This window comes from Nycticebus coucang, chromosome 3, assembly GCF_027406575.1.
Source record: "Nycticebus coucang isolate mNycCou1 chromosome 3, mNycCou1.pri, whole genome shotgun sequence".
Taxonomy (NCBI): domain Eukaryota; kingdom Metazoa; phylum Chordata; class Mammalia; order Primates; family Lorisidae; genus Nycticebus; species Nycticebus coucang.
In genome coordinates this window covers 20,162,886-20,180,105 of record NC_069782.1, presented here as the reverse complement: position 1 = coordinate 20,180,105, position 17,220 = coordinate 20,162,886, and the positions used below count along the sequence as shown (strand labels likewise).

The window sequence follows — 17,220 nt, the reverse complement described above, 5'->3', positions numbered from 1 at the left end:
AAGCAATCTTCTTGCCTTGGCTTCCCAAGTAGCTGGGACTACAGGCGTCTGCCACAATGCTCGGCTATTTTTTTTTTTTTTTTTTTTCTTTTAGAGACGGGGTCTTGCTCTTGCTCAGACTGTTCTCAAATTCCTGAGCTCAGGCAATCTATCTGCCTCTGCCTTCCAGAATGCTAGGATTACAGGAGTGAGCCACTGCGCCCGGCCTTAAAATTTATTTATTTAAATAGCTATTGGCTAAGGGAGAAATATTCCTTCTGCTCTATATAGCAGACTGTTAGAATAGATCTTATAAGATCACTCCCATGATATAATCTCCTTTGTTATATGTAATATTCTTTCATAGGTTATAGCTATTATAATGTTTTACACATTAAAGTTAACTTTTTTATTATGGTGGACCATGAAATTCACTATTTTAATCATGCTAAGGAATAGAATTCAGGAGCATTTAGTACATTATGTTGTGCAATCATCATCACTATCTAGTTCCAGAACATTTCCATCCAAAAAGGAAACCCTACTACACCCACTAGCAGTCACTCCTATTCTTTCCTTCCCTTCACTCTTGGCAACCACTGATGTACTTTCTGTCTCAATGGATTTGCTTATTCTGGAGATTTTATATAAACAGAACCATAAAATATGTGGCCTTTGGGTCTAGCTTATTCCACTTAACATCATTTTGAAGGTTCATCCATGTTGTAGAACATATCAATATGTCACTACTTTTTATGGATGAATAAAATTCTAATGTATGGATGTAACAGATTTTATTTACCCACTGTTAGACATTTGTGTTGTATCCACCTCTTGGCTACCATGAATAAAGCTAGGAATATTACCATTATAAGTTTTGTTTTAACAGCTGTTTCAAATTTTGGGGGGCATGTACCTAGGTGTAAAATTGATGGGTTACATGGTAACTTCATATTTAACTTTTTAAGGAACTGACAACTGTTTCCCACAGTGGTTGCACCATTTTAGGTTCTTATCAACAATGTTTAAGGGCCCCAATTTCTTCATCCACGTTCTTATGAATACTTGTTATTTTGCATGGTTTTTTTTTTGATAATAGCTACAGCAGTGAGTGTGAAGTGGTGTCTCATTGTGGGTCTGATTTACATTACTCTAATGACAGTCAAATTCTTTTCATGTGCTTTTTTTCCATTTGTATCTTCTCTGTAGAACTGTCTAGTCAAATCCTTTGCCCATTTTGTAACTGGGCTGTCTTTTTGTTGTTGAGTTATAAAAGAGTTCACACATTGTAAATGTCTAGATGTAAGACTCTTATCAGATATATGATTTGTAAATATTTTCTCCCATCTGTGAGTTGTCTTTTCACTCTATTGATTGTGTCCTTTGATAGGTACAAGTTTTTAAAGTCCAGTTTTTTTTTTTATTGTTGGGGATTCATTAAGGGTATAAGAAACCAGGTTACACTGATCGCATTTATTAGGTAAAGTCCCTCTTACAATTGTGCCTTGCTCCCAAAGGTGTGTCACATATCCAGACCCCACTCCCCCTCCTCCTTCCCTTCCTCTGCTTTTCCATTCCTCACCCCTTCCCCCTTCTCTCTCTGCTCTCCCGTTCTCCCACCCCCACCATGACATTAATTGTCCTCATATCAAAATCAAATACATAGATTCATGTTTTTCCATTCTTGTGATACTTTACTAAGAATAATGTGTTCCACTTCCATCCAGGTTAATACAAAGGCAGTATAGTCTCCACTTCTTTTAATGGCTAAATAGTATTCCATGGTGTACATATACCATAGCTTGTTAATCCATTCCTGGGTTGGGGGGCATTTAGGCTATTTCCACATTTTGGCGATTGTAAATTGAGCTGACATAAACAGTCTAGTGCAGGTGTCTTTATGATAAGTCCAGTTTATTTGTTCTGTTGCTATTTGTGCTTTTGGTGTTGTATCCGGGACCACTGTCATGAATATTTGATCTTAGGTTTTTTTCTGAGAGTTTTCCAGACATCTAGCTAGATACTGATGAGGACTTTTGAATCTGTGTTTTTAAGAGATGTTTGAAGTTTTCTTTTTTTGTGATATCCCTGTTTGGCTTTGGTAACAGGATAATGCTGGCTTCATAAAATCAGTTAAAAAGTATTCCTTCCTCTTCCATGTTTTAGAAGTGTTTGAGACAGATTGGTGTTGATTCTTCCTCAAATGTTTGGCAGAATTCACCAGTGAAGCAACTTGTCCTGGGTATTCTTTGTTGGGAGTTTTTTGATTACTGATTCAATCTCTTGACATGTTATAAGTCTATTAAGATTTTCTTTTTTTCTTGATTCAGTTTTTGTTTTTAGTAATTTGTCCATTTCATTTAGATTATCTAATTTGTTGGTGTATAACTGTTCATAGTATTATAGCAGAATCTTCATTTCCTAAGGTTGGTAATGTTTCTACTTTTTTAGATTTCAGTAGTTGGAGTATTCTGTTTTTTTCCTCTTCTGTTTAACAAAAGGCTTTGTTAATTCTGTTGATCTTTCAAAGGATCAAAACTTTTGGTTTCATTGAGTCTCTTTTTTTTATTCTCTGCTTCATCTCCTGTAATCTTTGTTATTTTCTTCCTTTTGCTAGCTTTGGGTTTAGTTTACTCTTTTTTTTTTGTTTGTTTGTTTCTTAAGATATAGGTAGGTTACTAATTTGGGACTTTGAATGTAGATACACGTATGATAGCTACAAATTTCTCTCATAGCACTGCTTTTGCTACATCCCATGAATTTTGTATATTGTTTTGTTCTTACTCATCACAAAGTATTTTCTAATTTCCCTCAAGAATTCTTTGACTCACTGGCTGTTAAAGAGTACAATATTAATTTCTACATACAGGCAGCCTCTGAGTTACAAATATCCAGTTGAAGTACAACTCACAGTTGTTACCAATGGGGGCTATTTCAGTAAGTCTCCAAGTTACAAACATCTGACTTATAAATGCAGGCTATTATGGGTAATAGGTAAATGTTATTTGTTCTAACTTACATACAAACTCAACTTAAGCTACAGAAACTATCTCATTTGTAACCCAAGAACAGTTTGTATTTGTAGATTTTCTAGTATTTCTTCTGTTTCTAGTTTCACTTCATTGTAGTCCAAAAAGATACTCTGTAAGATTTTAAATTTCAAAAATTTATTGAGAATTATTTTGAGGCCTAACATATGGTTTATTCTGGAGAATGTTCCATGTGTATTTGTGAAGAACACAAATTATGCTAATGTTTGGAGTGTTTTATGTTAACTATAGTTGGTTTATAATGTTGTTCTAGTTCTCTATTTCCTTATTTATCTTCTATATATTCTACTTAGCATTCTTTTTAAAGTATGACTTCACATGCATATAAAACTAATCCCAAGATGACATAGGCTTTGTCTAGGATTTCATTAATGTACTTTTACCACCAACGTGTAAATCTAGTCTATGGCTGGTATTACTTTAGTATAGTGATAAGAGTCATTTTGGGTATATAAATAGATCTTTCCTCTACCTAAATCAGATAGTTGCCATTTGGCTTGGCATTTTATCCTTAAAGTTAATGAAGGTGGTTGTGCTGAAATGTATTTCTATTGTAGTCCATTCCTTCAAATTCTTTCTTTTCTTGCTGTGAGAGTATACAAACTCACTTCTCCTCCTTACTTGAAACTTATTTTACTTGTATCTTCTGTTTTCATTTGTTCTTAAAATCTTATCTATATTGTTTAACTTTTGGCCTAAGAGGTTTGGTTTTAATAGCCAGAGTTATTGTTTACTTATGGTTGGTGAACTAAGCTAATGAATTTCAAAATTTAGCTCCTTAACTATTGCTACGATGATCTTGTACATATATCCCCAAATCTCAATGGCTTACAGAAGTAGCATAAATGTCTTCCTCATGGGTCAATGGGAAGCTCCATTTCATAATGCCAGATGGGTTCCTATCTGTTCCATGTGTTTCTCATTCTGAGATTAGTAGCTAACTAGGACATGTTCATCTCACAGCAGATGACAGAGCACAGGAGGTCAAGTCAAACCAGGTATAACATTTAAAACCGCTTCTGTCACACCTGCGCACAGTACATTGGCCTAAACAAGTCACAAAGCTAAGCCAAATCAGGTGAGAAAATCTCCTTCCATGGGAGGGAGAAAGGAGAGCAAATATTTGCCAAACAAGAATACTATCAACCATGAATTTTTACAAAATAAGACACTCAGGAGCAATACAGTGAATTTTTCAAGACATTAAATTTAAATTAAAGGACTTACTATAAAGTTAAGCCCTTTCTACTTTTTAGAATAATAGTCATTTTTTTTTTTTTTTTTTTTACAAAATGATTATAGTGGTAGAAGGTAGTAAACTTTTAAGATTCTTATACTTGACAAAATAAAAAGTTGGCAACCCTATGCCAGTTTCCGAAAATTTTGGAGAATTTTACTAGTCTACGACAAAATCTCAAAAGTCTACTACAAGAAAAAACCCCACAGACTATGTAGTATAATCCTAGGTCACTCTGGCTGTAGTTCACTATTCAGAAGGTATTTTTTAGCTTGCCAGGACACTTACTTTCCCCTTGTGCAGGTTTCATTATTCCAAATGCTTATGATTAGTAAAGTCCATGTTTTAAGAATCTAAATGCCATCATTTGTTTGTAATGATCTAATTTTTACCTTAAAAATAATTTCATTTACTCTTCAGGCTGCTACACAAACTTAGTTTTGTAATCTATGGGGCCTTGGATTCTTAATGTCTTGTTAATTTTTCATGTCTCTTGATATGAAAATTTTAATAGGCAGTACATAAATAATAATGGCCTGTGACTCTATAACTTTAAAAAGATGAGCTACATTAAGAAGATTAAAAATTTAAGAAGTAGCTAGCAGCTTTACTTTGAATGTGAAGTGATACATACTTAATGGTTCTATATGTGGTATGTATGTATTAATAAATACTAATGATTTTCACATAGCTTTATCCAACATTAAAATTATGCAAAATAGTTGTGCAATATTTTTTCTTTGTTCATGGTACTGTTAAAGCAAATGAAACAACTTACATCCCTTTAATGAATGATTCACTCACTCCCCTCCTGAATCGTCAGCTTACTTCCACCTGCTACTCTTGCTTTTCATCTTGTTCTTTACTTGTGATATTCTCCAGCTTTAGGCACTATTAACAATTTATAGCTACCTCATCTGTTCTAAACTAGGGGTGTGGGGTAGAAGAACATGATACTAATGTATTGTGTCTACTAAAAACCTCAAGTGGAGACTGTAGAACTTGTCAAAACACCAAATTTTTCCATGAGTTTTATGTAGCAGATAAGATTCACAGTTCATTATTAAACACTAGCATATTGAGTAGGATCTGTGAAGTAACTTCATAACATGGCAACTGCCTTTTATTACCTGACTGATTGTGTCCAATAGTGGAGAATATGATCCAATATAGACTTAGATTTCATAAATGTGCAAGTCTAAATAAAAGGCAAAGAAGACATCCACAAATCAACGAGGGAAGTTTCCATTAAATGGGATGAGAACTTAAGTCACTGGCTTTGAAACTCATATTTGTGTCATATTGATGATTTAAATAAAGAATGCTTCTTTTTGTGGAACATTTTGTGGGACTTTAATAAAAGTTATATTTTCTTTAATTAAAAAAATACAATTCTCATTGAAAGACATGAAAATTTAAAAAAGGGGTTTGTGAAATAAGCAACATACCTGCAGGTATGATCATCACTCACACTTGCAATTTCTTGGCCACCTTTGGGATCAAACACCAAACCATTAATGAAATCTGAATGGCCCTCTAAAGTCTGACAGAAGAAGAAAAATTAGTAAGAAAACAGGAAAATAATTATAAGATTCCTACACAATATTTTTACTTCATGGCCTTAAGAGCTTTTGCTGCATGCTTCTTTTCTATAAATATTTCTTAAGCAATCTGCTATTTTTAAAGCATGATTTATTTATACACCCACTTTTTCTGGAAGGTGTATCTTGGAAAGAAGTTGATCACTGAACACACTGCTATTAGCTTAGTCTTTCTTTTCTAGTATGCATTTCTTACAAAAACACACTTTTTTTTTTACCGTTCCTATCCTCATATCACCTCCTTTCTCACTTATTACATAAAACTTAAATAAAAATTGAAGCTAGAAAACATTTTAGGAATACCAAGATAGAATGTGTCTAGACTTTTACCTTATCCTTGCCACTGTGCATACTCACTACTACTTATCACACACACACACACACACACACACGGTGGGCTTCACCTCCTTTCTTCACCTATTCAATGTGACCGTCAGTGCTGGAGACAGCTAGTCACTGTCTGGACAGACAACAGGAGAAATACTGTTCTGAACATAGAACAAATGAGAAGTTCTAAGGCGGAAAACTATGTGAGTAGGCAAAGTTCAATTTGTCTAAATCAGTGGTTCTCAACCTTCCTAATGCCTTCTAATGCCGCGACCCTTTAATACGGTTCCTCATGTTGTGGTGACCCCCAACCATAAAATTATTTTTGTTGCTACTTCATAACTGTAATTTTGCTACTGTTATGAATCATAATGTAAATATCTGATATGCAGGATGTATTTTCATTGTTACAAATGGGTCGCGACCCACAGGTTGAGAACCACTGGTCTAAATCTTTATAGTTGAAATCCTAAATAGGCCTGTCAGATAGATATTGTTCTTCCCTCTCTCCCTTCCTTTCTTCCAAAAACTTAGTTTTGAGGTTAATAAAGTGAGTCTATATGGTACTTCTCAACACATAGAAACGTAATATTAAAAAAAGAAGTGGATTTGGTTCAACATTCCTATGTAACTTTAACAAACTCAGGCCCTTTAAATCATTCTCGAAAGCGTTCTGAAGTTAACATTAACATTAAATGTTTAATGTCTATTATAACTTAAGTTTTGATAGGTCAAAATTTTAGGTGACATTCACACATTTGATTATTCATGCTTTAAATTAACAAATACGTACAGTACATCAAACCTACTGCGTATAGCTTAGACACCTTAGAGCAGTTTTTACTATTTTCTTTTTTTGCAGTTTTTTTTTTGGCTGAGGCTGGGTTTGAACCCACCACCTCCAGCATATGGGGCTGGAGCCCTACTCCTTTGAGCCACAGGCGCCACCCTGTTTTTACTATTTTCTAAATGACTAAAAAGGTTTAGAGTTTGTTTTATAAAATTATATTTTTGATTTATTAGAAAGTCAAGAAGGCAATAGCATTCTTATAAGAAAACACGATGTAATTTCAAATCAACCTGAGGCCATATGGAATATACCTATGACTAAGCAGTGTTCTAACTTGGGGTGTCCAACCTTTTTTTTTCTCTGCCACATGTTGGAAGAATAAGTTTTGTCTTGAGCCACACATTAAATACACAAACACTAACGAATGCTAATTAGTTCAAAAAAGGTTTGTGTATACTTTTCGGATATCTGACACAACAGATAAGCCGAAAAGTCCCCACAAAATCATCATGCAACCTGCAGGCTGCAGATTGGGCACCCATGTAAGTGTTTTATATGAATTAGCTCAGTCAGTGCTAATAATCTATGAGGCAGGTCTCATCATTATCCATTTTATAGGTAAGGAAATCAGCACAAAGAGTTTAGCTTACTTGGTTACGGTCACACCATTACTAAGCAATAGTGCTGAGCAAAATCAAGGGGTATGACTCCTTTGCCTGTGCTATGCTGCACTGATAGACCATTTTCACCCTTGAATTTCAATTTTTACTCCATATGTGTGCATGTCTATTATATTCTTATTATATCCAACTGTGAATTTCTTCTTCTTTTTTTTTTTTATTTTCCTGACACAGAGTCTCACTCTGTTGCCTAAGCTAAGCCTGCCTAGCTCACAGCAACATTAAACTCCTGGGTCAAGTGATCCTTATGCCACAGAGTAGTTGGGACCATAGGTGACCACTGCAACTCCTGGCTAATTTTTCCATTTTTAGTAGAGGTAGGGTCTTGCCCTTGCTCAGGTTAGCCTTGAACTCCTGAGCCCAAAGGATTCTACTGACTTGGCCTACCAAAATGCTAGGATTACAGGCCACCACCTTACCTGGCCCCTAACTGTGAATTTTTATTATCTCTTATTTGCTGTTCCTACTTAATATTTTGATTTAATAAGTGGTATCAGATTTATAATCTGTAGTCATTGCTAAGAACTGAATTACTATAGTCTATAATAGAATAAATGAGATCCTAAATTACATTGTTTTAGTGATGGCCATAAAAAGCCACTTTAAATCAGGATAAATTCAATTTTAAAAAGCAAAAAATAATAAATACATGTTTTAAAATAAAGTCTGAAGATTTATAAATTATGCTGTCAACATACCTTATATTCATTTTTATCCTGAAGATCTGAAGTAAATAACCTAATTTTCATATCAGCAGCTGAAGTACAAAATCTGAAAGGAAAAAAACCAACAAGCCCATTTTTAGCTTCTGTAACAGAAATTTCTCTTTCTCCCTTCAGTTCATCCAAGTCACTAAAGCTTTTATCAGAACTCATAATCATGTTTTTTTTTTAGAAGGAGAAAAGAGAATGGTGTGGCTCTACTGTAAAGAATATTATATAGCCATTACTGAAAGTAGGAGGCATATAAAATATTTTATTTTGAGAACACACAAAATGTGAGTATATTCTGGATCTGTCTCTTAAATAATAACAGTGTAGAATTTTATACTAAATCAGCACATGAATTCAATTTTCAATGTTTTCTTAAAAGTATAAAATGATAGATTTAAAAAAGTACTTTCCTTTTAAAGCCAGGTCAACAAGACAGTCAGTTATCCTTAATCTTTTTTTCTATTTCTCCAAATAAATTACATAGATGAAATAAGATACTTTTTCTACACCTATGAAAGTTGGTATATTTATACCTACTAAAATCTGGAGCATTACTTGTACTGATCTTAAACATTTAAGACTTGTTTTATAGTAGCTCATCAAGAGATGTTAAATTAGAAAACAAAACCTAAGCATCAGACAACTATTTTTGTTCAACTATCTTACCTTTAATTCTAAATTTTCTACAGTCTTAGCATGTTAGATAATTGTTAAGAAATAAAAATTATACTTACATATGGAAAAACAAAATTTCCAATTTTTCTTTGATAAGAATATTGTATAAATCTAAATTTCTTCTTCAGTTCTGACGGAAGTTAAGCATTTTTTTTCTCAATTAATAAATTTAAGGACCTCCCTAAAGCAAGGCTATTGATCTATAGATCCATATGTTGGTAGATCTCTGCCACCACACCCCTCTTCCAGTGATTTGTCAAAATCCATGAAAGCAAATAGATCAAAGCTACCAGGAACTCTTTATTTGTCCAAGGTTTTCTCAGAAGAAGTAAAAGTTGTTGTGAAATAAAGTAACTGATCTCCCCCCACAATTAGGGCTATGATGTTTTGAACTATTCATAATCAGAGCTCAAATTTCCCAGTATTCTTCTTTCCTTGGTTATAGAGGGGAAGACACACAAGTACAGCAGGGAAAGGGGTGTGTGTGTGTGTGAGAGAGAGAGAGAGAGAGAGAAGCAAGGGAGAGGGGGCTTAGGAATTATCTACATCTTGTGGATATACCATTGAGTAATTTAGAGACAACTTTGTCGTTTTAAATTTTAGCAATTTCATTGTAAATACTTTAGAAACACAAACAAATTTTAATCATGGTAACTTCTTAAGAGAGATTCTTGCTTTAAAAAATAGATTCAGGATTTTTTTCTCTGTATCTTTTGATATTTTTTTTTTTTGGTAATTGCCATGCTAACTTTTTTTTGTGATCAAAAACACACTAACAGAATTTACCATCTTAATCCTTTGTAACTGTATGGAAATATTAACTATACACACATTGTTGTGAAACAGATCTCTAGAACTTTTCCCTCTTGCAAAACTGAAACTTTACTATTGATTGATCAGCAACTCCTCTCTTTACACTCCTCCCAATCCAGCACCTGGAAACTACCATTCAAATTTCTGCTTTTAGATATGTAAGTGAAATTATGCAGTATTTGTCTTTGTGTGACTGACTTGGCATCAAGACCTTTAAGTTCATTAATGTTGCAGCAAGTAACAGGTTTTCTTTCTCCTTTTAAGATTAAATATGATCCCTTTTGGAGAGATAACTCAGAGTAGGACTGTGGGATCATATTTTGAGTTTTAAAGGAACTTCCATGCTGTTTACCAAAATGGGTGCGCTGATACATCATTCCCACTAGCAATGTATAAGGGTTCCCTTTTCTCCACATCCTCACTAACACTTATTCATCCTTCTGATAATAGCCATTCTAACAGGCATGAGGTGACATCTCACTGTGGTTTAATTTGCATTTCCCTCATAATCAGTGGTATTTAGCATTTTTTCATATATCTGTTGGCTATTTGTAGGTCTTTTTTTGATAAATGTCTACTTAGGTTCTTTGTGTGTATATATGTGTATATATATATTTTTTGCAGTTTTTGGCCAGGGCTGGGCTTGAACCCACTACCTCTGGTATATGGGGCCGGCACCCTACTCCTTTGAGCCATAGGCACTGCCCAAGTTCTTCGTATATTTTTAAAGAGGGTGTTTTTCTTGATATTGAGTAGTTTGAGTCTCATATATACAGATAGATAGAGATATATAGATACTAGCCTCTTATTAGATATAAGATTTTCAAATATTTTCTTCCAATCTGTGGGTTGTCTCTCCATTTCTGTTAATTGTTTCCTTTGCTATGTAGAAGCTTTTTAGTTTGATACAATCTCATCTGTTTACTTTCCTTTTGTTCCTTATGGTTTTAGGGTCATATCCAAAATCACTGTGCAGACCAATGTTGTGGAACTTTTCCTCTATGTTTCCTATTAGCTATTTTACAGTTTCAGGCCTTATGTTTCAGTTTTTAATCCATTTTTCATTTGATTCAGTATGTGGGGGTGAGGTAATTGGCCAATTCTTTTGCATGTGGACATCTAGTTTCCACCATCATTCATTCCTTTCCTCATTTTGGATTCTTGGCACTTAAGTTGAAAATCAACTGACCATAAAAGTGTGGATGTATTTCTGAGATCTCTAGCCTATTCCATTGGTTGATGTAACTCATTTTAGATCAGTACCATGTTCTTTTGATTACTGCAGCTTTGTAATATGCTTTGAAATCAAACATTGCTGCCTGTAGCATTGTTCTTTTTGCTCAAAATCACCTTGGCTATTAAGGGTCTATTGTGGTTCCATACAACATTTAGAATTTTTTTTTCTATTTCTGTGAAGAAAAACATTGGAATTTTGACACATACTTCACTGAATCTGTACATATACAGATAGATATCTTACCAATATTAATTCATCCAATCTGTGAACACAGAATATATCTTCCAATTTATTTGTGTTGACTTCAATATCTTTAACAATGTTTTATATTTTTCTGTGTACAGATCTTTCACTCCTTGGTGAAATTTATTCTTAAGCATTTTACACTATTGTAAATGAGAATTATCTTAATTTTTCTCCCACATCATTCACTGTTAGTATATCAAAAAGGCTACTGATTTTTATCCTGCCACTTTACTGTATTTGTTAATCAGTTCTACCAGTTTTTTGGGGTGGTTTTTAGGGTTTTCTATGTAAGATCAGGTCATCAGAAAATAGACAATTTCACTTCCATCTTTTCCTATTTGGATGACTTTTCTTTCTTTTACGCCCAACTGCTCTGATAGGACAAATACTATGTTGACAAATCCACAGCTTAACATCACACTTAATGGTGAAAAGGTGATGGCCTTTCCTCTGAGATCTGGAACAAGATAAGGGTGCTCATTCTTGCTACTTATATTCAATATATTACTGAAGTACTAACCAGAGCAATAAGGTAATTCTACTTTTAATTTTTTGAAGAACTTTTGTATTGTTTTCCATAGCAACTATTTTATTAATATATAACCAACAGTACAACACGGTTCCAATCTCTCCACATCCTGGCCAACACCTGTTATTTACTGTTTTTTTTTGACAGTGGCCATCCTAATGGGTACAAGGTGCTACCTCATCATGGTTATAATTTATATTTCTCTAATGATTAGTGATATTGAACATCTTTTCATATGCCTGTCAACCAATTATATATTTTGATGGAAATAGTTACTAAAATCCTTTGATCATTTTTTAATTGGACTGTCTTTTGCTGTTAATTGTAGGAGTTTTTCATATATTATGGATATTAACCCCTATCAACCACATGGTTTGCAAATATTTCTCCCATTTTGAAGGTTACCCTTTTGTCTATGTTATTTCCTTTGCTGTGTACTAGGTTTAAAGTTTGATGTAGTCTCATTTGTCTATTTTTGCTAAGAAATCACTGCCAAATCCAATGTCATGATGTTCTTCCTGGATGTCTTCTGGGGGTTTTATAGTTTTCGGTCTTATATTTAGGTTCTATTTTGAGTTAATTTTTTAATTTCAAGATACTTTTTAAAATTTTTATGATTTTTTTTTATTATTGGGGATTCATTGAGGGTACAAAGAACCAGGTTATACTGATTGCATTTGTTAGGAAAAGTCCTTTTTATAATTGTGTCCCATCCCCCGTTGAGTTACTTTTTGTATATGGTGAAAGGTACAATTTTATTCTTCTGCACATATTCAGTTTTCTCAACCTCATTTGTTGAAGAGGCTATCCTTTAACCCACTGTGTAGGCTTGGTAACTTTGTTGAAGACCCTCTGACATCTATGTGAGGGTTTATTTCTGGATTCTCCATCCTGTTTAATTAGTCTGTTTGGCTGTCTTTATGCCAGTACCATACTGTTTTGATTATCACAGTATTTGTAACTGCAATATGTTTTGAAATAAAGAAGTATAAAGACTCCTGCTTCCCCCCTTTCAAGATTGATTTGGCTATTTGGGGTCCTTTGAGATGCAATATGAATTTTAGAAATTTTTTCCTATTTCTGCAAAAAATGCCACTAGATGGATAAGGATTGCATTGAATTCATAGATTGCTTTGGGTATCATGGACATTTTAATATTAAGTCTTCTAATCCAGGAATACAAGCTGTCTTTCCATTTATTTGTGTATTCCTTAATTTCTTTCTACCATGTTTTATAGTTTTCAGCATGTAAGTCTTTTGCCTCCTTGTCTAGGGAGATTCTTAAAGAGTTCTTATGAAAGGGTATACTATGCATTACTTTACTGCATAGTTTATTGTGCATTTCTAAGTATTTATACAGTGAATAAGAATGCTATACCATCTGTAGCAGACTAAATAGTAGCCTCAATGAGATATGTCTAAGAGCTAATCTGTGGGATCTATAAATGTGATACCCTAGTTAAAAACAGGGTTTTCCAAGCATGACTAAATTAAGGATCTTGAGATGTTCACCTTGAATTTACACTGGGTCCTAAATTTAATGATGAATGTCTATGTAAGACATAAGGAAAAACATAGAGGAGAAGGAGATGTGAAGATGGAGGCAGAGACTGGAGAGATGTATTGACAAGGCATCACAGACCCCTAACTATTAGTAGAATCCAGAAAAGAGGCATAGAACGGATCTTCTCTCAGAGCCTCAGGAAGAAACCAATCCTGGCGATATTACGATTTCAAACTTCTGGCCTCTAGAACTGTGGGAATAAATTTCTGTTGTATTAAGTTAGCACTTTTGTGATAATCTGTTACAGCAACTCCAGGAAACTAATAATTACCCTACGTCACATACAAATAATATTTCATTAAGGAGCTTAATAGAGTGAATATATTCAATCAATATTTGTTTAATATCAAATTATCCCCTGAAAATCTGCCATATTTTACCAAATAGATTTTTCATTTCATTAACTAGTTCAGCCTGGTCTTACCTCTACCTCTTCCTAGTTATGCAACTTGAATATGGCACTTACCTGCTCTAGGTTTTGGTTTCTATAACGTGAAAGGGACTGGATTAGTTCACTTCTAATGTCCTCCTTTCAGTTCATAAATGAAAGTACTCCACCAATCCCATTATAAAATGCAAATGTTCACTTCTTACAGCATATTTAGAAAAAGAAAAAAATGCAGATGTACATGTCTGTCCTTACTTTCATTTACTATAATGAATACCTATATTAATGGGTTCTGAAAACAGGGGCTTTGACTTGGGAAATTACAGGTCAGGCAAAAGAAAAGGAAGGGCCAAAATCCAATCAGGTCCACTTTATGGTTCTGATGGCAACTAACATGTTTCATATACAAAACCACCACCACCACCACCACCACCACCACCACCACCACAAAAGTCCTCCTGTGCTGCCTTAGCATACACATGGTATCACAGTTTGCTAAACCTCAAGTTTAAATATAAGGGCCTCATCTAATTCAGCCCAATATCCCCAGTCCAGACTTGTCAACCTTCCTTTGGTTCTATCTTATCAGTCCGTAACCCTATCCAATTTTTACATCTCTTTTGCAGCTAGAAAAGTGGGGAAGGAAAGAGAGGGTCTAAGAAACACTGAAGAAATATAAATGTCAGCTGTTATGGAACGAATATGTTTTGAGTACATTAGGGTATACCTTTTTGTAAAACGGACTGGCATTATTGACTCCTGAGTATATATTCAAAGAAATGTGCACATGTATAAATGAGGATATATGTACACATGAGGAATGTTCAATGCAGTGTTATTCATAATAACCCCAAACTGGAAACCTAGTAGAATGGAAAAAGTACAATATATTCACAATGAAATACTACACAGTAACAGAAATAACTAGATCTATAAGTAGAAACAAAGATGAATCTCATATACATGATGGGAAGTGAACAAAGCAGAACAAAAAGAATGTATGTAGCATTATTCTATTCATAAAAAGTTCCTAAGTGGGTAAAACTAAACTATATTGCTTAGGGATGCATAAGTAGCTAATAAAACTACAAAGAAAGTCGAGGAAATGATTATCAGAATAATCAGAATGAAAACTTTTAAGGTCAAGGAAGGTTAATTAGGGTGAAGCACATAGGGAACCTCAATTGCTGGTAATGTTCTATCTCTTGACCTGGGTGATGATTCCACAGGTGCCCCAAATAATTATGCCAAAATGCACGTATATACTCTATGCACTTTGGTGCATGTATGCTATATCATACATGCAAATAGAGCATAAGAAAAACCAAAAAACAAAGCTATTCTACCTAATTCTCCTCCTCTGAATTTGTTCCATTATTATTTGGGTACTCATTATTTCCCTGCTTATAAGAAACTTTAGGGAAAAATTTGCTACAATAGTGAGGACTGATGTTGAGGATCTTCTACAGATATCATCAATACTATGTGATAAATAAATCATAACTTTCTGTTCAAAATGTCATCTCTAAAACAGATTCAGGCTATCCTGGAAGGATTTCAAAAGCAATATCTCAAGTTGAAAGGTTTGCAAAGAGGTATACCTAAGCAGAAAAGGTCAACTATAATAAGAATGTCAGTGAACCAAGGATTTAGTGATCAAAGAATAGTTGAAAAAACATTAATGAAATAATTGTACCAGGATTAAAACAAAAAGAAAACCAAACATATAAAGCCAGAAAACTTTATGGGCAGCCTTGTATTGCTCCACTTTCTTTCAATCTTTGTTGCTACAGGGGTGTTTAAGTCATCCTTTCATTAAACTAGAAAACCTCAGAGGAACGAAGTAAGGTGAACAATTTATTCTTCAGCCAATGTGAATGAAAAGTATGAATGGAAAGAACAGGAAGGCAGGAAGAGAGAGAACAGAACTTAAGGAAACCATCAGGAGGGATTTCTTTCTAAATTTAAAGGTAGGATAAAAGTTTAAGATGGTAAGGGAGATGCTAAATTGTACCTTAGTCATCTTGACAGACTACTATGTAGTTGTGAAAAATTACTTTTTATTTTGGAATGCTATAAAAAATGTAAAGTTAAAAAAAGCACAGAAGGGTGGCGCCTGTGGCTCAGTGAGTGGGGCGCCGGCCCCATATGCCGAGGGTGGCGGGTTCAAACCCAGCCCAGGCCAAACTGCAAACAAAAAATGGCCGGGCATTGTGGCGGGCGCCTGTGGTCCCAGCTGCTCGGGAGGCTGAGGCAGGAGAATCGCGTAAGCCCAAGAGTTGGAGGTTGCTGTGAGCCGTGTGACGCCACGGCACTCTACCCGAGGGCGGTACAGTGAGACTCTGTCTCTACAAAAAAAAAAAAAGCACAGAAAACTACATAAATAGTTTAATCACAATTGGTATAACAATGAATAAAAACCGGAAAGGGTTTAGGGTGTATAAATGGCATTCATATCCTTTTTATTCCTGTGTTTTCTAAATTTTGTATGTTAGGCATTATGGTTTTCAGAATACAAATTCATAATTTATTTGAAAAAACAAAAAACAAAAAACTGTGTAGTCAGGTTGCTCTAAACATACTCCTTAAAATTAATGGCTGGTTAATGTCTTCTGAATTTTGTATAGGTCCAAAAAGGATTTGAGGCAGTTTACCAAAAAACAACCAAACAAAAACAAGCAAAATGATGAAAAATAGGAAATCCAAAAGGTTGCTTCGGGGATTGACTGAGAAGGAATATGAAGAAACTTTCTGGGTTAATAGAAACACTGTGCATTAATAGGGTGTGTGTTACCAGCTGTAATAGAATGGCTAAAATTAAAAAGATTGATAATACTAAAAGTTAGTGAAAATGAAGATCACCCTTAGATTGGTGGGAATACAAAATGGTAGAACACCTTAGAAACTGACACTTTCTTACAATGTTAAACACATATCTACCTTGTGACTCAGCAATTCTATGCCTAAGAGAAATGAAACCATATATTCACCAAAAGCTATACACAATAATACTCATAACAGTTTTAGTCATAACAGCTAAAAACTGGAAACTGTCTTCGTATCTACTTAGAGGAGAATGGATAAATTGTGGCATATTGATAACAAAGTAATGAAATATTACTCATAACTAAAAAGAAATACAACAATGTACATAAATCTCAAAAGCATAAAGCTGGACATTAAAAAAAACATATTCTGTATGATTCCATTTATAGAAGTTCTAGAATAGGCAAACTAACTTCTGGTAATAGCAGTCAGACAAAAGGTTGCTTCGGGGATTGACTGAGAAGGAATATGAAGAAACTTTCTGGGTTGATAGAAACACTGTGCATTAATAGGGTGTGCGTTATACAAGAATATACATTTGCCAAAACTGATGGAACTGTACCCT

At 34.2% G+C, this 17,220-nt stretch overlaps 1 protein-coding gene across 1 annotated transcript in view; it reads right to left on the bottom strand.

Moving 5' to 3' along the window:
• Positions 1-17,220, bottom strand: part of NUP37 (nucleoporin 37) — a 56,370-nt gene that overhangs the window by 27,574 nt on the left and 11,576 nt on the right. The window contains exons 4-5 of the mRNA XM_053582968.1: positions 8,363-8,435; positions 5,715-5,809 (exon numbers count right to left, since the gene is read on the bottom strand). Of these exons, the coding sequence (XP_053438943.1) occupies positions 5,715-5,809; positions 8,363-8,435 (168 nt within the window). The remainder of the gene's footprint in view (positions 1-5,714; positions 5,810-8,362; positions 8,436-17,220) is intronic.